The sequence below is a fragment of the Corythoichthys intestinalis genome, chromosome 17, assembly GCF_030265065.1.
Source record: "Corythoichthys intestinalis isolate RoL2023-P3 chromosome 17, ASM3026506v1, whole genome shotgun sequence".
NCBI lineage: Eukaryota > Metazoa > Chordata > Actinopteri > Syngnathiformes > Syngnathidae > Corythoichthys > Corythoichthys intestinalis.
Window position 1 is genome coordinate 9,726,101 of NC_080411.1, and position 23,731 is coordinate 9,749,831.

The following is a 23,731-nucleotide window of genomic DNA, read 5'->3' on the forward strand; positions in this document are numbered from 1 at the left end:
TAATTAAATCTCAGCTAACTCGAAGATTAAGCATTATGTAAAAAAAAACAAATAATAATAATAATTCTGAACATTTAAATTAATGTATAGGAAAGTATGGAGGTAGATTTGTGTCTTTATTTTTCAATCAAAAAAAAAGGTTGCTTCAATCAAATAAAAAGTTGCTTCAATCAAAATATATATTTTCAATTGAAGAAAAAGTCACTTCAATAAAAAAAAATGTGTTTGAATGCAAAAATAAATTTGAAAATCAAAAAAATATATTTGAAAACTTTTTCTTTGATTGATTTTTTTTTGTCTTTTTGGTTTTTTTTATTTAAGTCAAGTTTTTTTTTTTTTTTTAATTGAAACAACATTTTTGATTGAAGTCATGTAATTTTGCGTTTGGACCACATTTTGGCTAGGACATTTGTGTCTTTATTATTCAATCAAAAAATAAGTTGCTTCAAACAAAAAATATATATATTTTCAAAAGAAAAATCAATCAAAAATAAAAAAAAATTAAAGCTTAGAAAAAAAGGTTTGAATGTGAAAAAATATTTGAGACTCAGAAATTCGCATTTGAACACTTTATTTTTCATTCAAACTGTTTTCTTTGATTGAAGCAATCCTTTTTGTGTTTGAGCTATATTATGGGTAGTACATTTGTGTCAAAATCATTAAATCGCAATAAAAGTTGCTTTAATCAAAAAAATATTTTTAATCAAAGAAAAAAATCATTTGCAAAAAATATTTTTTGAGAAAATATATTTTTTTTATTTGAAATATATATATTTTTTGTTGAAGTGTCACTTCTTTTGAAAAGCAAAAAGTTTTAAACTCTTTTTTTACTAACCAAAAAGTTTTGACCGCAGTTTTTTTTTTTGGAAGTGGAAAAACTTTTAAAGGCACTTTTTTTCGATTGAATCATTTTGACACAAAGATTCAACTTCAACGCTAGTTCCGGTCTGTTTGAGTGGCAAGTGACTATGCCAATGGCATATAAGTATGAGGCAAGAATAATGGCCACCAGGGTTCCATCCAGCCATCGGACTCTGCTGGAGTCCAAGCCGGACATAGGGCACCGGTACGGGGATGTGACATCGGCAGCATATAGACATATTGTTCTATAATAAAAATAATATAATGATAAAAAAAAAAAGAGTTTAAAACTTTTTGCTTTCCAAAAAAAGTGACACTTCAATAAAAATCTATATATTTCAAATAAAAAATATATATTTTCAAAAAAATATATTTTTGCAAATGATTTTTTTCATTGATTAAAAATAGTTTTTTTATTAAAGCAACTTTTATTGCGATTGAATGATTTAGACACAAATGTCCTACCCCTAATATGGCTCAAACACAAAAAGGATTGCTTCAATCAAAGAAAACAGTTTGAATGAAAAATAAAGTGTTCAAATGCGAATTTCTGAGTCTCAAATATTTTTTCACATTGAAACCTTTTTTTCTATGATTGATTTTTTTTTTTTTTGATTGAAGTGATTTTTCTTTTGAAAATATATATATATATATTTTTTTTGACGCAACTTTTTTTTTGATTGAATAATAAAGACACAAATTTCCTAGCCAAAATGTGGTCCATACGCAAAATTACATGACTTCAATCAAAAATGTTGTTTCAATTAAAAAAAAAAAAAAAAACTACTTAAAAAAAAAAAAAATCAAAGCAAAATAGTTTTCAAATATAATTTTTTGAGTTTCAAATTTATTTTTGCATTAAAACACATTTTTTTGATTGAAGTTACTTTTTCTTCGATTGAAAATATATATTTTGACTGAAGCAACTTTTTATTTGATCGAAGCAACTTTTTTTTGGATTGAATAATAAAGACAAATCTACCTCCATAGGACAGCCAATTACATGCAATGACATTTTTCTGCCACCGGGGGAGGCACTGCCCCCTCTCAATCTCCCCCCTGTAATGGCACCTGTAAAACGATCTGAAAAATAATATTTCTTTCAAAGATTTAATTTATTCTTCAACGTCAAGTTTATTAACAATACTTTGCTACAGTTATGCATGCTGTTAAAGTGACAAAACTGAGTTGAATACATTACAGATCTTTACCCATTGTGGTCTTGTCAAGCATGCAAGGAGAAGAATTTGAATGAGAATTTAAATGATTTGATAAAGTTTTGATAATGTTTATAATGAAAGCCTTTTTTCAAGCTGTCAAATACAAAAGATGCATTGTGCGCTCTATGTTCTTTGTCACCAGTCCACTTCCCGGAGCCCGTTTCTCAGATGCTTATATATAGAAGCTTGAGCCAATTACTGAAATGATGTAAGAGTGTAGCTACTGCACTGAGTTTGTCTTTTGACGACACACTAGCGCTGGAGAATGCCTGGCTTGTTACTGACTATAACAAACTCATGATTAATTCTTTCTAGTGCAAAAATGGTCAATTAATGTTCATACTGCGCTTAACATTACACGTCAGGTTTTATTCCACTTATTCTGTTTAGAGTTGTTGTGAGCTGGAGTCTATCCTAGCTAACTAGTAGCAATAAATGGAATTAAACCGTGGACTGGTCACTAGCAAACTGACACTCCATTCACACCATCACTGAGTAGTATCTGAGTCAGCGGAGTAAACCATTATCACCTAAATGACATTTCCTAGGTTCCTGAGAATGTCAGTCATAGTTTTAAAAACTAAAACAAATTAAAAACTAATTTTAAGCTATTTAGTTTATAGATAAAATCCCTTTAAAGTTGCATGCAACTCCACACATTAAGGTTAAAACACAGATTCAAAACAGGACTATAGACCCTACCCACGTGACGTCACAACTCCTTCCTCCTGACTGGTGCCGCCCAATTGTCCATCAAAACACATCATGTTTACCTGTTACGGCTACGTACATTCCTCCTATTTACAACGTGTTTTTCTGCTCGTTAACATTAATAATCAAAATGGTGAAGGCATGTGTGGCGGTCGGTTGCAATAACAGAGAAGATAGACGGAGAGACTTGAAGTTCTACCGGATTCCGAGAGACCCGGAGAGAAGAGAGCGAGATGGGCTGCTGCCATTCGACGAGAAAACTGGGCTCCAAACGATTACCACAGATTATGTAGTAGTCATTTTATATCTGGTAAGATGCATTTAATATATATTTAGAGGGTTTTGGGCTGACAACCACAATTAAGATCATTGCTAGGCTAATCGCCGACAACATACACGTATGTATGTAGTGAGAGTGCTATCGCTAAACCATATAAACATTAAAAGCCCTAAATCCATTGACAAATTACATGAAATACATTAGACTTGACAGTGGATGTTAGCAATAACAAAAGATTTTGAATTGAAAATTTCGTAACTCACCTTTCCAAGCACAAGATAGATTCCTGCCGAATTTTCGTGGACGAGGACCTGTTTCACCCAACCAGCAACGAAGTATTTATAAGCCTCCAAGCTCTTAAAGTTTTTCAAACTTTCGTGAGAATAGGGTGATTTTGTGTGGAAAAGATAGTTGTACATATCAGGGTAGCTAGCAGATGTCAGGCAAATACGGCGGAGACAGCGGGTCGAAAAACATCGATTTAGGCATCAAATATGGATCTGGCGATTGGATAAACTGAAGCTTTTCCACATAACGCCTTTTATGCAACGCATCAAGTGAGTTTACGGCATCCGAAAGCACCGGGTCTTCCATGAAATGCATTATAAATTGCTCGATCAATTGAGACCATTGATAATACAGACACAAAATGACGGACAAGGGGGCGGAACCATACAGCGAGCACGTGATTTTGTGACGTCGGTGGGTAGGGTCTATTATCTATAAAAAAAAATTTCCACATGGTGTCAATACCCTTGTTGTTGTAGTTCTACTTTGTGGCCACTAGATGTCTGCCTCTCATTTCTGTTACCATGTGTCCTCATTGGCTATTTGGGTCATTCCCATTCATCTTTACAGTGTTGGGAAAGTTCATTTTCCACGTGAACCACTTCATAGCTCATAATTAGAAATTTCAAACCAAATTGCAACTACAGTGTATCATGAATTAGTTCACAAAAACGTTAACAAAACCAAACCGCTGCATTTCGCCAAAAATATGAACTAGTTCAAGAACTATACTGCATCTGTTCATAAGGTTCAAAATGGAATGTATTTTGGTAAATTAATTTGTGAATAATTACTATTAAATTAACTGTATCACCCATTCAACGTCCTGTTCTATAGTTTTATCTCATTCACTGCTATTGACTGTGAACAACATCAAATCAGTTTCAACTGGGATGGCTGGCATTCGGTGATACAGAGCCCTGCTCAACAGATAGCATAAATTTATTTAATTTCTGTCGATGTGACTTGAAAATGTCATTGCATGTAATTTACTTTCTCATATATGAATTTAAAATTAAGACTTTGCCGGTAAAATGTTGTCTATAAACAGGGGTGCACATATTTTTTTTTTGCCCAGGTTCTCAGAGGAGGACCTGGAAATGTGACTTGGTCCTCATTGAGCTTGAGAGCCGACCCGCCTGATGCGATAAAATTATGACAAGCTTTACTTAGAGCCAATTACCTTTAATTAATTATACTAACAATTAATGCTTGATTAACATCAACTGGCACATCAAAATTGCCATTACTTTGAAGTGAAATGTAAAGAAATAAACATAAAAGCACCAATTCAAAATAAAGGGCATTATGCGGCTCCCACATTAACTCCAAGCCTTTGTAAAAGTGGGTTGTCCTCCTCATAAGACCTCATTGAACGTGCACGTTTAGCTTTGTAAAATGCGAGCAAAAACACGTTTGTCAGTGCATGGCGCTGTTCTTCATTACCTTTATTCTGCCACTTCTCCATAGAGCGAGTGGGGTCCTGTCTGACATCGATAGTTTGCTTAATGGCCACACGCTGTTTTTTTCGTGCTTTTCAAAGTTTGGATGGCTGAAATTCTTTGACCCTACATAAAATGCGCTGCTCTTATCGGCGACATTGGGATTCTCACGGCACATTTTGTACCGCATTTCCGTGCGAGCATCATTTGCTTCTAGCCATGGTACCTCCTGCAGCCACTTTTCAGCAAAAGTCCTTTTTTTCGGTAGCTCCGGTGACGTCTCTGTCGTCTGTCTGTCTTTTGACGGGGGTGGGGGAACCCGGAAATAATTACTCAGTGGAGCCTGCCTCTTCACATTTTGAGAAGTTATTTTCTCATGTCCGCCGCAAATACAGTGGTCAGCCATCGGTACGCAAAAGCGTATAGAAGCCGTTGAGGGCCAGCGCGTTTGTCTACGTCCAGTACGCATGCGTGCATGCGGACCACTTATGTGCACCCCTGTCTATAAAAGTTGTAAAGCAATAAAACAACAAAAATAAACAAAAGGAACAAGAAATATTTTTAAAATGGGTGAAAATTAATTTTCGAACAATTTGACTGGGGGCAGTAGGCGGAGTTTGGGGGGCGTCAGGGCTTACGTGGAGATTAAGACGGGGCTGAAAATGTCATTGCATGTAATTGATTTTCTAATAAATGAATTTAAAATTAAGACTTTGCTGGTAAAGTGTTGTCCATAAAAGTTGTAATACAATAAATAACAAAAATGAATAAAAGGAACAAGAAATATTTTCATAATGGGTCAAAATAAAATTTCAAACAAATCATGTGACTAGCACCTTATCATTTGCTTTGATTACCACAACAACTTGAGGACAGAAGAAACAACATAGATATACGTAAACAAAACATGATCCCGAAATGCAGTGTCAGCATTCAGCAATAAAGGTAACTTGCAAGATTAAATGCATACACTGTACTATTATATGTATATACTCGGTGAAATTGGCTAAAATGTCTTGCCGGAACTCCCTGACATGAAGGTCGTCATGGAGCCAGATTTTTTTTTTTTTTTGGTCTGTTTGTTTGATTTATCATTATTATTAGTTGTTGTTGTTTTTTTTGCTGCTTTTGGTACAGTTATTCCTCTAACATATACAAACAAAAAACTAATTTTCATTCAAAATGGTTGTTTTGCAAGTTAAAGTTAACAAAAACATGCAGTAAATATAGTAATGATTTGCTTTTAAAAACTTAGGTTTAAAGAATATCTTTCCTCCCCAGATGTAGTTTTGGCAAAGCAAAGCAAAGGTTCATCTCTAAGGTGCTCATCACATAATCTGTTCGAAAATAATAATGACCCATCATAAAATACTTTGTCGTATGTTCATTTCATTCATATTTGTTGTCTTTTTTTATTGCTTTACAACTTCTATAGACAACATTTTAGGCTAGGTCTTTATTTAAAATAATAGGAGAGTAGGAGAGTTAATTACATGCAATGACATTTTTAGGCCACCAGGGGGGGCACTTCCCAGCCTGCCTCCCCTCAATCTCCTTGTATGTGGGGGGCAGGTAGCGGTCGAACGATCGCTGACAGCCCCCCAGTCAAAATGGATTGGGCGTCTATCGCAGAAAATGGCAGCCAATGAGTAATACTTCAGGTTCATTACTACATCATTTTTAGAAACTGAAAAACATAAAAAAATACAAAACGACGTGGGAATTGAACTATTGATACTGCTATGATTTTGCTCCCAATAGGCTCCTTTCTGCACTCAGGCTTATCTTGTTATCTCAATATCACAAAATACAGATGCTCTCCTCCCTCCCTGGAGTGTTAACATCACAGACGACAGTCCCGTGAGCAAAGAGCAACGTTGCCTCCCGAGAGCCATCAAAAAGCTTAAAGTCCCTTCAGGCCTAGGTTGTTCTTTAGCAAAATGGCTCATGAGTACAACTGGACTGAGAGGTCCCATTGGAGGGATTTATACAGATCTGTCAGTGGGTAGTCTCTCTGCATTTGAACAGGCATCAAACAATGAATGTTTAAAAATCGCTATAAATTCCACATTTTGTACATACCGTACAACACATTTTTACATGATATTATGTTGTTACGTGATCGCATGTTAAAATTATAGCTTTGCATTTTTTACATGTAATAACGTGATAATTATCATGTAATAACGTGCTAATTATCATGTAATAACGTGATTATTGATATTTGAATTGTTTTTTAGTGTATGTGGTTAAAATGTATGTTTTTTTTTTTTTTTTTTTTTTTTTTTTTTTTTTTTTTTAAACAATGTAGGTGCAGAGTAGTGTTAGCTCCACGTGAGAGAAAACAATGGTAACATTGCAAGAATAAAGTAAAACTATAAAAATAAAATCATAATATCAAAAGAAGTAGTATTTTGTGGCACAGGTCTTACTTTGTAATGTGATAAATTACAAAGTATCATGTTCAAATGTGAGTGATTTCAAGTCAATTTTCAACAAGACAAAACAAACCGATTCCTTCAGCTAAAATGCAACCCTTCTTTTTCAATGTTTAATCTTTTGGTTATGTGCCAGCAACAAGAATTTGATGCTCCATTAAGTAATACCAATTTGAAAAATTGTAAGATAAGGTATTTTTCACCTGTGTGCTCAATCTTTCAGTGAATAACACATGTACCTTGTTGCCAAAATCTCAGCATATGACAGAAAAATGAAGATATTTACATGAGCTGAATTCAAAGCCCGTGAACATTGATGAATGAAACGATAAAATCTAAGCGAATAGCATTTTGGCGACAGAGAAACTGAAAATTGTAGCGTACAGTATGTTAGCAACATGCTAACGCTGCCATCCTTAGCTTACGCCTCAGTAGAAATGAACAAGCACTCATCAAGCATGTCATAAAAACTTTTATTCTACCATAAAACCTGCTACAAATTGCTTTTGGCATGCATAGGTTTCACACAGTTATGACATGTATGAGAATTCCCTTTAGATCTTGAATCTCCACTTTTTGGCATGCACATTTATGAACAGTCCCGTTTTATTTTTTAATTATAACTGCATACCTTGTCAAATTATAGTTTCATTAACTTTCTTTGGCTTTTGTGCATAAAGAAACGAATAGTTTCTTTTGTCGATATGTAGAGAACACGTCGTTTAAATAACAGATTATAGCGAACTTGACGCGTGAGTTGTCCAAATTACATACATGGACAAAATTTTTCATGGAATTTAAGTCATTGCATGGCCGTCTCGCGCCGTCGATGGCAGTTGATGAGTTAGTAAATGAGTGCACGGTAGAGGTTACATTTTTTTTTTTTAAATGAAGTTTGTCAAGAAAGAAAAAGTGAACCCTCCAACTTCAGGGTCTCAGCAATCGAGAAGGTTTTAAAAATATTCATCGAAAAAAAAATATTCTTAAAAAATTTAAACGAAGCGCACGGGGCTGAAGCGAAACACATTGCATCAAGAACGAATCTCAGGCAGCAACAAGAGCCTACACCGAACGCTCCATGAACGAAAATCGAGGCCCGCGATTGGCTGCTACGACGTTGGTGGTCTACACGCTGATTGGCTGACACGCTCCCCTGCATCTCCCTTATCTTGCACTTGTGAGACAAAGCTGAGTTTAACAATGACACTACACTATCGCTAGCTTATTTTAGTGATGTAGTACCGTTATTTAGTTATAATGGGTCCCAAACACCGCCGACCATCGCCAAGTGCTGCTGGAGAACCGAAACTGTGTCGCAAAATGGCAGTGGTGGAATGTAACGAAGTTAAAGTAATTCGTTACTGTACTTAGGTACATTTTTGTGTATCTGTACTTTACTTGAGTACAAATATGAAGTGGTGCTTTTTACTGTTACTTCATTACATTTCAAAGCACTTACAGTGGGGAGAACAAGTATTTGATACACTGCCAATGGGTTTTCCCATTGACAGTGTATCAAATACTTGTTCTCCCCACTGTATCTGTACTTATTACCCTACTACTTTTCCAACTGTCACCCGCGTTACGCGTTACTTTTTCTTTTTTGCTCATTGTGAATCGATAGTTTCTTTTTCATGCCTCTGGGACAATCAAAGAGTCCCCGTGCAACTATACCGTAATCGAGCACTAGAGGCAGCAACACGAGTACAAGCAAGATTAGGCAGGTGAACAAGATAATGAAATAAAAACCAACAGTGAGAGCACCGCACCTTCAGATGGGTTCTTCACACTCTTGTACAGTAGGTGGCGGTATGCATCTGATAGTTGCTTGCAATCTGACATTGACTAAGGCATTGGAGTTTTTGAGCTTGTTAAGCTTCTGTTTATAGTGCCTTCAATTCCATAGCTTGTTTTTTTTTTTTTCCGATTCTGCACAGTTTTAAATAAAACTGAGCAGTCATCGAAATTTCTGGTTCTATCTCTGTATGTTAATTCAGATCTATGTATGTATGTATATTTTTAAAAAAAAAAAACAGTTTTATATACAGTGGGGAGAACAAGTATTTGATACACTGCCAATGGGTTTCCCATTGGCAGTGTATCAAATACTTGTTCTCCCCACTGTATATATGTTAATTCGTTCCAGGACCGTGTTTTCAAGTCGAAATGGTTGTACAGTCCCTGACAAAAATCTTGTCGCTTATCCATTTTGTAGAAACAATTGCTAATAACCTGACTTTTAATTATTCAATTGGCTTCAGAAACGGCCCATATGAAAGCTAAGACCCTCCCAAATGATGTTGAATGTACAAAAACATATGGCGGAAAACACAGAAAAGACTAAAAAAGCAGTTTCTGCTCTTATACTCCTCTTTAAAAGAAACTGCTGTATTTTAAGCCAAAACAACTGTTGTGTTTGATAGAACAATATGTCTAAATGCTGCCATAGCAGAATCATCGCGCATTAAGCCCCCAAACTATTTTTAATTTGCCCGTTTTAGCCTGAAAACCCCCGTTTACAGACGTCGCGCAACCGCTTTTTTTCCAACCCAGTCATAAAACGCAGTTAACTAATTATATTTATTATTCAAAATGTCTGTTATTTTTAGCTTAGAATCATTGATGTCTAATATTTCGTTAAAAAAAAAAAAAAGACTTTAAAAAATTACTCGCATATTTTAAACTTAAACAAATTACGTCACAAGAAAAAAATGGCGTCTGTAAACAAGTCACGGATATTTACCTCATAACTATCGCTTAATTGTATTTTTTTTTTGTTACTGTCGTATTTTCCCCGATATGTTAGATGATAAATAATCGATCCAAACAAAAAAAAAAATTTGAAAAATAACGTTTAAATGGGTAACTATATGAAAAAGAAAATCTCAACCACTCCTTGTTGTCTGCGATTTCTGCATCGTGACCCATGTTATATCACGTTTAACCCATAAAATAAAAAAAAAATCCAGCTGTGGCCATTCACAGTTGTGTCTTGACACTCGGTGATACATGCTACATGGAGTTTGTATCACTGTATATGGCGGAAAACAGACAAGACTGAAATAGCAGTTTCTTCTCTTGCACTCCTCTTTATAAGAAACTGCTGTATTTTAAGCCAAAACAACTGTTGTGTTTGATAGAATAAAATGTCTATATGCTGCCATAGCAGATTCATGGCGCATTAAGCCCCCAAACTATTTTTAATTTGCCCACTTTACCCTGAAAACCCCCGTTTACAGACGTCGAGCAACCGCTTTTGTTTCAACCCAGCCTTAAAACAAAGGTAATTAGTCATATTATTCAAAATGTCTGTTATTTTTAGCTTAGAATCATTAATTGATGTCTAATATTTCGTTTAAATAATAAAACGACTTTAAAAAATTATTCACTCGCATATTTTAAACTTTTAAACAAATTACGTCCCAATGAAAAAAATGGTGTCTGTAAAAAAGTCACAGATATTGACCTCGTAACTATCGCTTAATTGCATTTTTTTTGTTTCTGTCGCATTTTTTTCCGATATGTTAGATGATGAATAATCGATCCAAACAAAGAAAAATTGAAAAAAAAAAAACATTTAAAAAGGTAAATATATGAAAAAGAAAATCTCGACCACTCCTTGATGTCTGCGATTTCTGCATCGCGACCCTTGTTATTTTACCATGTTACACCCGTGAAATCCCCCAAAAATCCAGCTGTAGCCATTCACAGCTGTGTCTTGACACTCAGTGATATATGCTACATGGAGTTTTTGGATTGAAACAAGGTAAGTACACGATAATATCTCGTTAAAGTCATGGCGTCTGTAATTCTGCTCTCGCGTGCTCTCACCTCCAGATAGGGTTTTGCTGTTTGTAAAAAAATAACAAAAAAACCCCCAAAATGCCCTCCTGTTCAAAATGTTTCTTCTTCCAGAAAATAGAGATTTTAAGCTTTCCAATGATGTATCACACATGCATATCGGACAATTCTGATATTTGGCCAAATTGGGGGTCTCAGAGTGGAACTTCAAGTCACCTGAGTGTTTTCAGCCATATACATTTGTTACATTTTTTGTAATGGGAGAAAAATACTTGTACTTTTTACTTGTAAAGTGAATTTTAAAGCAAGTTCTTTTGTACTTTTACTCGAGTAAAATTTTTGCTAAATACTTGTACTTTTACTTATGTAATTTTTTGCACCTCTATCTGTACTTTTAGTTAAACAAAAAAAGTGAGTACTTCATCCACCACTGCAAAATGATGACAATTGCCGAAAAAGTCAAATTCATCGAGACCTTCGTCAGTCACGCACTGAAGAGAGATCGTCAAAGTGAGTGTACGTTCTGTTGATTTTGCGTACACGCTTGCATGTACAAATACACTGAAATTTGAAGGATAGTCCACATCGCGGGATGCTCAGACTCCGTTAACCGCGAAGTGGGAGGGTTCACTGTAATACATACTTACTAGATCCAAACATTGCTTTATTTTATGATTTAAACAATAAAAAAGAAAAACCAAAGTGTGTTTTGTGTGATTATCCTGTCCAAGGACCAATTTGTTTTTGTGACATTTATGGGATTTACCAACGTTTTGTCCATGTGTGTATTTTGAGGTATTAAAATTCATTCAATGCATTCAGGGACACAGACAACTACAATAAATCAATCTTTCATTAACTCCATGACGTGCCTTTGGGAATTAATGCCATAAAAGGAAAATGCACATGCACAATGATATTTAGAATCAGTACGGAATGTTTAAAATGTCCCTCAACTGTAAATACAGTTTATATAGAAAGTCTACACCCTGTTCAATTTTTTTTGTGTTTTTGTTTTTTTAAATATAAATAAATAAACTATGGAACCTCCGTTTAGAATACAGTGGTACCTCTACTTACGATTGTCTGTAAAAACAGAATTTTTATGTTACGACACGCCACAAAGGGAAAATATTGCTTCTTGTTAGGAAATGAAATTCAGGATACAAGAAGCAAAAATACAGTATGGGCTGCTACTTGCAGCTCCCAGAGTTTACTGAATGTAACATACTTATAGCTGCCTAGGCATCCAATTGGCTAAGAGGGACCCCTACTGTATGTGTACTGTACGTATGTATTCCAGCATCATATTATGTTCTGACAGTGTTAGTGAGTCAATGAACTTTTATTCTTTACCCTATTCTTTGTTTTTTACATTATGCAAAACTCATTTTATGTTTATTGTGCAACAATCCAACTGTAACTTATATTTGTTACATGCATTGACACATTTTAAAGTATTAAAATGTAAGGATTAGGGCATTTACATGGAAAATGCGTCTCTACTTATGGAATTTTCAGTTTACGAGACTACTTCCAGAACCAATTACCGTAATTTTCGGACTATAAGGCGCACCTGACTATAAGCCACAGCTGTCCTCACTGCATTATGGGATATTTACATCAAAATATATTAATTGCTAACACTTTATTTGACAGCATCATACGACCGTCATAAGACCAAATGAACCACAATGACTGGATACTATGATCATTGTTTCAAAAAGCTTCATTTGCTCACTTGGTGGAGACAGTCAACCTTCCCTGTCAACACTGTTGTTGTCTAACATGCCTCCTAGCATGCACTGCAGCGCTACAGATATAAATAACAATCAAAATTCTGCTCTGTACCAATTATTTCTTCAGATACTGTTACAGACGTTTCATTGATTGCTAGTTCTGGTATTTTGGAACACATTTGACAGTGGTGCTATAAGACTGTCATTACACCATCATAATTATGACATGACACTGCCATTAACATTAATGAACGATGATGACAGATGTCATTTTGTGTCATCCGCCAAATTACCGTATTGGCCCGAATATAAGACGGCCCTGATTATAAGACGACCCCCTCTTTTTCAAGACTCAAGTTTGAAAAAAGACTTTTTGAACAACAAATGAATTTTTATACAGAAAATAACTACAGTCCATCCGAAACAAATGATTATAACAATATATTTGAGAGAAAAAGCATGTTATTTTGCCTCATTCAAATCTTAATATCTGAACATTTAAATAAGTAAACTAAAGTGCAATCACATTCGTTAATGAATGGCCTGGTTTTTGAAATGTAAATAAACCAATCTATTGTGATAAAACAACAAAATTGCAATAACTGCATTAACCATCAAAATGGAGTCTGTAACTGTAGTCTTGAAACAAATCTGAATAAGGAAAAACATTGCAATAAAATAATGCAAACTGGTTAAACTTGAGAGCAGCTGAGATCTGTCATGACAGAACATCGCTTCAATGATATCTGGCGCCATCTAGCGTCGTGAATGGGTATCATGTTTAGACCGCGAATACAAGACGACCCCCTCTTTTTAAGACTTATTTCAATGCAAAAAACACCGTCTTGTATTCGGGCAATACGGTATCTCAGTTTTAAATGGATGTAAAATAACCGAGCTGGACATAAATGGAGTTAATGACGTAATTTGCCGGATGACACTTAATGACATCTGTCATAAGTATTCATTAATGACCATGATAGTGTCATGTCATAATTAGGACGGTCTTATGGCAGTCTTATGACGGCGCTGTCAAATAAAGTGCTACCTATTAACCCAAATAAATCAACATGTAAGCTGCAAATTGCAGGATTCTAAATAAAGGGAAAAAAATAGCGGCTTATAGTCTGAAAATTACGTTAATTTCGTAAGTAGAGGTTTTAAGTAAGTATTTGCATCAGGAGATCTTGGTGTATACAAAAAAAGACACAGATTCCACAATATGAGGACATTATCAAACCCATAGAACTAACTTGCTGCTACATGGCATTTCACTACACAGCAAACTTACAGTGAAGTGTGTACAATGACAATACAATATGCACAAAAAACCCACAATGATAATTCTTCGACAAGACGCAAATATGTCCGTATTGCCATGTTAGTGCTTTTACTTTCAAACTTTACCCAATGAGATTTCTCTCCTCTATGCTAGCATGTCTTCCGTACCACTCCGGGAGTGGACGTATAACCTGTTAAGAAAAATACCCCTGAGATAGCCTCCATGTTTTTTTTACCAGCAGCCGAGGGAGTTCGTATGCTCTCATAGGGATGACATCGTCTAAATCGCTACATATTAAATGGTACCGTCATATTAATTTTCTCAACAAGCACGTTAGCACCGACCATACTAGAGGAAATTGTGCTTATGTTTTTAAAGTATTAAAAATGGTTTCTGGTCCAACCAAATAGTATGTGTTCAAAGACACCGCAGGAGAATACAGCCGTCAGTGTCGACCGCTTGCCAGTTGTGCTCCAGCGTTGCAGTTTCGGGGCGGGCTCGATATGATTTTTCACTCAGTGCAGTCTTAAATCATCGAGACATCATCCGCACAAATTCTGCCAATTAAAAGCAGTACCAGTCAGCATTAGTGCAAGATAAGTGTCATGTGACAGTGATACATGAAAATGAAAACATTAGTCATTCTAAACCTAGCTAAAGGTGCCAAACCTCATGAGTTTGACAAGTGCATTCACCGACCCTTCAGAATTAGAGATAATTTTTTTCCCAATTCTTAGCCGATGTCGCTAAGCTAACAAGCTAATGTCTACTGCAAAAGAATTACTGTTCATTTTTTTTCTCATTTTGTTTTTAAATAGGTCAAAATTTTACGTTTATGTTTTTATTAGGGCTGTCAAAATTATCGCGTTAACAGGCGGTAATTAATTTTTTAAATTAATCACGTTAAAATATTTGACGCAATTAACGCACATGTCCCGCTCAGACAGATTTAAATGTCAGTAGAGTGAAATGCCCACTTGTTAATTGTGTTTTATTGAGTTTTGCCGCCCTCTGCTGGTTCTTGGGTGCGACTGATTTTATAGGCTTCAGCACCCATGAGCATTGTGTAAGTAATTATTGACATCAGCAATGGCGGGCTACTGGTTTATTTTTTGATTGAAAATTTTACAAATTTTATTAAAACGAAAACATTAAGAGGGGTTTTAATATAAAATTTCTATAACGTGTACTAACATTTATCTTTAAAGAACCACAAGTCTTTCGAAACATGGATCGCTTTAACAGAATGCTAATAATGGTAATGCCATCTTGTTGATTTATTGTTATAATAAACAAATACAGTCCTTATGTACCGTATGTTGAATGTATATATCCATCTGGTGTCTTTCCATTCCAACAATTTATTTTACAGAATATATATATAATTTACAGAAAAATATGGCATATTTTATGGATGGTTTGAATTGCGATTAATTGCGATTAATTACGATTAATTAATTTTTAAGCTGTAATTAACTCGATTAAAAAAAAATTTCAATTCAGTAATATTATTTTGAGGTAATGCTACTCTTACTCGAGTAAAGTTTTTGGCAACTCCACCCACCTCTGCTTTGACCTGATCAGAAAGATTTTGCATTGTCAACATGACTGATTTTGCATTCTACATATTTTGCAGCGAAGGTGTATCACATTTGAATAAGTAGACAACCACAGACAATGTAGACACCAGCTAAGTACTTGTGCGCTTCAGATGAAGTAGACCTTCAATATAGCATTTCAACATCAAAAAACATAACATAGTGCAGCTTGATATTCTCATTCGTTACAGCAAATGCATCCGTCTCTCCCTCTCTCTCTGCGTATGTGTATGTGTGTGTGGGTAATCTTTGAGGTGACATAATCCCCATGGAGATAATCTGACAGACACACTGGCACCGTGCGTCCCTTCAAATGCTGTGTGCTTTAAAATGTGAGGGAAGTAGGAAGGATGAGAGTATATACTTGTGTATATACTGTATTCTACAGGTGCATCTCGATATAAAATACGGTGGAAACGTCTAATTTCAGTAGCTCTTCTCAAAGAGTCACATTAAACAGACGGAATGAAATATTTTAAAATATAGAATATATTAATTTGACATGTCATTAACGTCCTCCTGGTTTGTAATCAAATGAGTTAATAACTAGGAGACATCCAATCCAGTTGAACCGGAAGGGCTGGCAGCGAATGAACATTTGTCAGCCCTTCCACTTCAAACAGATTGGAAGTCTATCACCGTCAGTGGTATGATTGAGTGATTTAATCTGTCCGTTATGAGTATGAGTTTCTTTTGTTCTATGATGTACTGTATAGTATACACGGGTTAGACAAAATAATGGAAACACCAAATATTTTCGCATCATAATCGTTAAACAAAATTGTTAAAGAATGGCATGAGGAACTTTCCAATGAAGTTGAGCATCTCGTATGACCGGCGCATTTATGGTCAGTTTTAGAGATACAATTAAGACTAGGGCTGTCAAACGATTAAAATTTTTAATCGAGTTAATTACAGCTTAAAAATTAATTAATCGTAATTAATCGCAATTCAAACCATCTATAAAATGTGCCATATTTTTCTGTAAATTATTGTTGGAATGGAAAGCTAAGACACAAGACGGATATATTCATTCAACATACGGTATATAAGTATTGTATTTGTTTATTATAACAATAAATCAACAAGATGGCATTAACACTATTAACATTCTCTTAAAGTGATCCATGGATAGAAAGACTTGTAGTTCTTAAAAGATAAATGTTAGTACAAGTTACAGAAATTTTATTTTAAAACCCCTCTTAATGTTTTCGTTTTATTAAAATTTGTAAAATTTTCAATCAAAAAATGAACTAGTAGCTCGCCATTGTTGATGTCAATAATTACACCATGCTCACTCATGGTACTAACCCATAAAATCAGTTGGACCTAAACGCCAGCAGAGGGCGCCAAACACAAAAAAACAAGTAACAAGCGGACATTACAATGTAGTCTTTTTGAGCGGGGCATGTGCGTTAATTGCGTCAAATATTTTAACGTGATTCATTTAAAAAATTAATTACTACCCGTTAACGCGATAATTTTGACAGCCCTAATTAAGACATAATCTCTATAAGAGTAAGAGGATATTGTAACTGAAAAATGGCATAAAATATATTTGAAATAAAATTCACCAGTTGTATGAATCAATACCTCGGAGAATTGGGTCTGTAATTGCCGCAATAGGCGGACCAACAGTATATTAAATTTGTTTTTGTTGATTTTTTAAGGTGTTTCCATTATTTGTTCCCTGTATTATAACAGTAATGTAGTCAAATGTGTATTGTGTGGCATACCTTCAAAATCCACATGTCCATCTCCATTGAGATCTATGTCACGTAAAATATCTTCCAGATCTCTGTGACCCACCTGAAAAAAGACAGCATAGACGTGAAAAAAAAAAAAAAAATGGCAAGCTTTAAAAGTACATGAATTCTGTCCTTAAACTGTAAATACAGGTAGTCTCCGGGTTACGATCGAGTTCCCTTCGTAGGCTGGCGATGTAGTCTGAATTTTGGCGTAAACTGGAATTAATCCTTTACAGCAACACTAAGTAACTTTTCAGTTTTGGTCGATTTTAGCGACACCGGTGGCCAAAAGTGGTAGTGTTTTGCCTAAAGGAAAACTGCATTTCCAATGAGGACCAGCGCACGCCCACACAGTGTTGTAAAATCATGATCTCCCAGTCACCTGTAGGTGGATTAAATGACATTTCTGTTTCCAGCGGCTGTGTGAAGGATGAATAGTAAGAAGGTAATGAATCCAGTTGTGGCCAAACAACAGCATATGACGGTTAGCAACCGTGTGGCTTAGTGTAGCTAACTCCACCATCCCACCCGATCTCATCAGCGCTGCCGCATCGACTTCCGTCTTTATCATGAAAGGGAAAGTGACGTATGCCGTAAAGCAGTCAGCACATTTGTAGTTCTTGTGTGGCAGTGTTCCTGCCAACCTCCTGAAAGTTAATTACCATACTTTTCAGACTGTAAGCCGCTACTTTTTTCCCTAATTTTTGAATCCTGAGGCTTTTGGTCCAGTGCGGCTTATTTGTTGATGTATTTGGGTTAATAGGTCACACGTTCTTTGAGAGCGGCATCATAAGACTGCCATAAGAACATCAAAATTATGACATGACACTATCATGGTGCAGTAATAACATTTTGAATGATGTCACTTTATGGCGCCACTGTCAAATAAAGTGTTACCAAATACCATAACTAGCAAATAATGAAACAACTGGAACAGTAACTGAAGAAATAATTAGCACAGAACAATGAATTTTGATTTATTATTATTTTTTTTTTACATCTGTAGCGCTCCAATGCATGTTAGGAGGCATGTTGGATGACAGCAGTGTTGACAGCAGGTGGCAGCAGAGGTTGACTGTCTCCCCCAAGGGAGCAGTGATGGCCAAATGAAGCTTATTGAAGCAATGAAGCTTTGCAGCTAAGTGGTTCAAAGCTTCATGGTGGTTCATTTGGTCTCATGACAGTCTCATGTTGCCATTGTCAAATATAGTGTTGCCGGTTAATATCTTTTAGTGTAAATATCTCATAAGGACAGCTGCAGCTTATAGTCCAGTGCGGGTTATCTCTGAACAAATGCTTTTTTTTTGTGTTAAATTTGGTGGGTGGCGGCTTATAGTTAGGTGCACCTTATAGTCCGAAAATTATGGTAGTGCTAGTGAAAGTGATAGTGACCCTCTAACAGTGTTATTAATCTTACTGAAAAAAAGTAATTAATTATAGTTACAAATTACTTCTCCCAAAAAGTAATTGCATTAGTAACGCAATTACCTGAATGTAAGAGTAATTAGTTACTTGGCAAAGTAATTGGTGATAATTACTTTTTTTTTTTTCCTCAAAAAAAAAAAAAAAAAAAAAAAAAAAACATTGGCCACACGATGGGAAGTTTTTTGTGTAGGTTTTTGGTACAATTGGCCCGAGCCCAATTCTTTACCCTAATTTACCCTTTACCCTGAATCAACTGTTAAAAGTTGTTAAAATTGCTCCCATTATTGCATTAGTTCCCTTCTCTCTACTTTCGACATATGAAAGTTTTAAAACTGTTTCATCATTTAAAGATAGATTCAAGTCAAGATTTTGCCGATTTAGAAGTATTTTAGATTAAAAGTTACTTAGGTTCGCTAGGAAGGTTCTCTACAACAGAGCCGTCCTAAAAAGTCTACTGCTTTAAGATGGCGGCTGTCTACTAACTCATTTAGTGCCATGTCTGTCATTTTGCATCTAGTTATATCTATGTACAGTACATGTGATATCTACCATGTCTACCATATCTACCATAACATGCGGGCGTAGTTTGTAGGCTATCGGCTACAACATGTATTATTGGAGCTACCTAGCATCGCGTTTGCTCGGCGTCACAACTTTCTTGCCTCCTCCCTACTCCTGCTCTGCTCTGTCGTCTCGGTGAGTCCGTCTCCCTCAGACTTTTCGACCAATATAGTAACGCATAGTAATGCATGCCTTTCCGTCCTCAGTAACGGTAACGGCGTTGCCAAGATGAGAAAAGTAATTAATTAGATTACCCACTACTGAGAAAAATAACGCCGTTAGTAACGCCGTTATATTGTAACGCCAGTTTTAACAACACTGCCCTCTAAAGGCATTTTATATCCTGTTGATTTTCGGTTACTTTCCTTCAGGGTATTCACTGGTCACCACCTGTTGATTTTGCGGCATTTTTCATTTTTCCTGTTGCTTTTGAGTTACAGAAAAGGAATTGACTCAAGAATGTCACCAAAAGAAGAGGAAGTGACTCAAAATAACCAGGAAGTAACCTCTAAATGTAACTGTAACTCTGACTAAACGTAACTCTAACCTCTGAGTGTGTATCGATTCTTGGTGGGAGCGTATCGATAATCTTTTGGGCTACAAATTATCGCAATATATCACCTTTTGATATATTGTCACACCCCTAATAACAATTACTTTGAGCCGCACTGCAATACGGTAGCACAGGGGTGCCAAAGTCCAGTCCTCGAGAGCCCCTATCCAGCTTTTTTTACATGTCTCCCTAAGTTAACACACCTGAATCAAATGATTAGCTCATCAGGAAGCTTTGCCGGAGCCTGATAACAATCCTGATTATTTGATCCAGGTGTGTTGGAGCAGGGAGACATGGAAAAAAAGCTGGATAGGGGCTCTCGAGGACCGGACTTGGGCACCACTGCGGTAGCAGTTTCAAATATTCTGGCAACCCAGCCTTGCAACCATTCAGGTGTACGTGATAAAAAGGACTGTGGGACTAATACCTGCTGTCCTAAAAGTTTCTTCATTGCTTCTCTGAGTTCTGCTGTGCTTATTTGACCGTCGCCGTTGGTGTCAAACTGAAAAAGACCAGGTTATCACACTTGTGACAGAACGTTGAAGGAAAAAGCCGTAAACAAAAAAATGAATGGATTGATGATTTTATCACCTCCTTGAAGGCATCACGTAGCTCCTTCACCCCAATCATGTCAGCCGTCTCAGCTAGAAGTTTAGGCCCCATGAGCTCAACAAAGTCTTCAAAGTCGACATGTCCGCCCACTGTTGGGCAAAGAAAGAAGTTCATGTATTTAATCAAATGCCAGTGGAGCAGTTGCTATCAAACTTGGTCACTCCAGGGGTCAGCGCAAGGGCGTAGGTTTGGTCTTAATATTGGTAGGGTCGATATAACAGAATAACCTGCATGCACTTTTTGCTGGGGACGGGACATTAATAACACCAAACATATTTGGTGAATGGGGGTCAGGGCTACATTTCTCACGAATATGAACCTAATTAATTGATAGGCTAAATGATTAATGCAATATAAATCTGTATTGACCTATACTAACTTTCTCACTCCAAATTTATAATGTCTTATTCTGGTATTTTTTGTTAAATCTAGTCAAATTATTTTCTCCATCTTTTTTTGAGTGTTAAAGGCTAATTAACAGATTAATGCGTCAGATTCTTCCACTTACTTTAAGTAAATATTACTATTTGTTTGTATTGAGCCCATACTTCTAAAAGTTGTTCATTTTTCACCTAAATCAAGAAAAAAAATATTTCAAATAATGTTTTGAATAGGGCTGTCAATCGATTAAAATTTTTAATCGAGTTAATCACAGCTTAAAAATTTATCGTTAATCGCAATTCAAACCATCTATAAAATATGCCATATTTTTCTGTAAATTATTGTTGGAATGGAAAGATAAGACACAAGACAGATATATACATTCAACATACGGTACATAAGTACTGTATTTGTTTATTATAACAATAAATCAACAAGATGGCATTAACATTATTAACATTCTGTTAAAGCGATTCATGGATAGAAAGACTTGTAGTTGTTAAAAGATAAATTTGAGTACAAGTTATAGAAATGTTATATTAAAACCCCTCTTAATGTTTTTGTTTTAATAAAATTTGTAAAAATTTCAATCAAAAAATAAACTAGTAGCTCGCCATTGTTGATGTCAATAATTACACAATGCTCATGGTGCTGAAACCCATAAAATCAGTCGCACCCAAGCGCCAGCAGAGGGCGACAAAACACCAAAAAACACAAGTAACAAGTGGACATGACACTGTGCTGTCATTTTAATCTGTTTGAGCGGGGCATGTGTGTTAAATGCGCCAAATATTTTAACGTGATTAATTAGAAAAATTAATTACCGCCCGTTAACGCGATAATTTTGACAGCCCTGGTTTTGAACAATATTCTTGAATTAAGAACATTTCTGACAAACAACTTTTTCTTTTAAAATTAAATATACAAACATTTAGCTTAATATAGGTCTGTTAAGCTTATTTTCAGGTAGCTGTTTTTCTCATTTCAAGAAATCTCAGTGAGGAAAATTGACTTGAAGCACTGTAGCAGTAGCGAAATTAGTGGAGTGTTCCCCACCTCCACAACATTGATGTCTTTTTACATTACTTACAGTGGCTGCTGTTGGCAGAAAAAAACTTTTAATATCCCTCGTCTTTGATGGTGGCGGGGGAGGCGGCATGTTGTATTTCTGTCGGGCTGTGAATGGGTGGGTATGTGTGGGGGGGGGTCAATTCATCAGCCAATCAAACGTGCGTTTTAGGGGAAAAAATGGACTGGCACATTCAGCGAGTGAAATGGGGTCAGTGTAAGTCTGAACATAAAGTACTGTAATTCAGTTAATTAAAAGTTGATGGGGATAATATGAGCATCCTGAAAAGTTGGTAGTGTTATTTCCCTACAGTCCCTATGCAAACCTACGCCCTTGGGTCAGCGGGATATTTATCTTAACTTTTAAACCCTAAAAAATACCACAAGTTGTTTGACCTCACTTACAATTCATGTTGATCTGCTGGCTAAGTTCGATCAGCTCCATCTCCGTGGGCATGTATCCCATCGTCCTCATGCAGTTGCCCAAATCTTTGCAGCCTATGAAGCCGTCTTTGTCCTTGTCGAACTCCTTGAACGCCTCACGCAACTCTGCCGGCACATTGTCAGGGAATAATTATTACATGATTAGACTTCAACTAGGGGGATATTTTATTTTGGCGCTGTCGCTTACCATCCATTTCTTCTGGCCGCAGCTCTCGGTCCTGTCAAGAATCACATGGGAGGGTTAGAAGCTCGAAAACCATGCCAGATCACAGCACTCCTCACACAGCATGGCGGCATGAGGAGTAAACAGATAAATACATATGTGGACATGTGCTTCTTCTGGAACTAGAGGAAGAGATATGCGATATCCTATTCCTGCTGCAATTTATTAGCTGCTGCTTGATCAAACGATAAAACGACAGAAAAAAAGAAGATAATGGAAAGGGAAGAAATGTTATTTTGACAAAGGATGCATTATATTTATTGAAAAACGAATGTAACATTATGTATTAATACTGTAGGATATGATGATATATAGAGTCTATTGACATTTACATGTCTATCGTCTATCATCATTATCGCTATAAGTAGACCTGTTCCTGTAATGCACAATTTGGCCACAAGATAGCACCCAATTTGCACTAGCTTGCTACATTTTGGGAGTTTTATGCAGTAGTAGTACAACCAATCTGCCTAAATATGTCCCTGTTGCCATTCAGTTGTTAGCAAATTGGCTCCCCCTGCCAACTGTACATGAGTAATGCATGCAAGAAAATTGAAAATAGCAACACATAACTCGAGCAAAACACAGACAACACAATTCGTTTCAATATCAACATTTATATTAATCATATTGTCAAAACCAAAAGTAACGAGTTTTACTGAAATAAAAATATATTTACATTTGAGCTACAATATGCTACTGTGCCGCGACTGTTTACACTGGTTAGTTTTAGGTTTCAGAACTACTTGGTGCATTTAACATTTGTGGCAGTTCATTTTAAAGCAGTGTTGTTTTCGTCAATGATGACGATAACGAAACTATTTTGTCGACGTACATTTTTTTTTTCAGGACAATGACGTGATGTTGAAGATCTAAAAAATGTGTCTTGGGAGACTAAAACATAACGAGATGAATGCCAGTTTTTGTCTGACGAGACGAGAACGAGATGGAAATGCGCCAAAGTTTCCATCATATATTCATCATGTTTGACATTTTCTTATCATATGTGTAGTTAGCACGCATTGTAGCAGTGTTTAGTTGCGTCAGTCATGTGAC

At 35.9% G+C, this 23,731-nt stretch overlaps 1 protein-coding gene across 3 annotated transcripts in view; it reads right to left on the bottom strand.

Annotated features, from left to right (window-relative positions):
* Positions 1–7,868: 7,868 nt before the first annotated feature.
* LOC130905433 (calcium-binding protein 1-like) overlaps positions 7,869–23,731 on the bottom strand; it is an 81,982-nt gene continuing 66,119 nt past the window's right edge. For 2 of the 3 annotated variants that reach the window (XM_057818827.1, XM_057818828.1), the window contains 6 exons: positions 22,640–22,670; positions 22,414–22,557; positions 20,539–20,648; positions 20,375–20,449; positions 17,397–17,469; positions 7,869–14,619 (listed from right to left, as the gene is read on the bottom strand). In XM_057818827.1, the coding sequence (XP_057674810.1) occupies positions 14,594–14,619; positions 17,397–17,469; positions 20,375–20,449; positions 20,539–20,648; positions 22,414–22,557; positions 22,640–22,670 (459 nt within the window). In that variant the 3' untranslated portion in view covers positions 7,869–14,593. Of the gene's footprint in view, positions 14,620–17,396; positions 17,470–20,371; positions 20,450–20,538; positions 20,649–22,413; positions 22,558–22,639; positions 22,671–23,731 lie in introns of all 3 variants that reach the window. The other variant, XM_057818826.1, reaches the window with a different exon arrangement.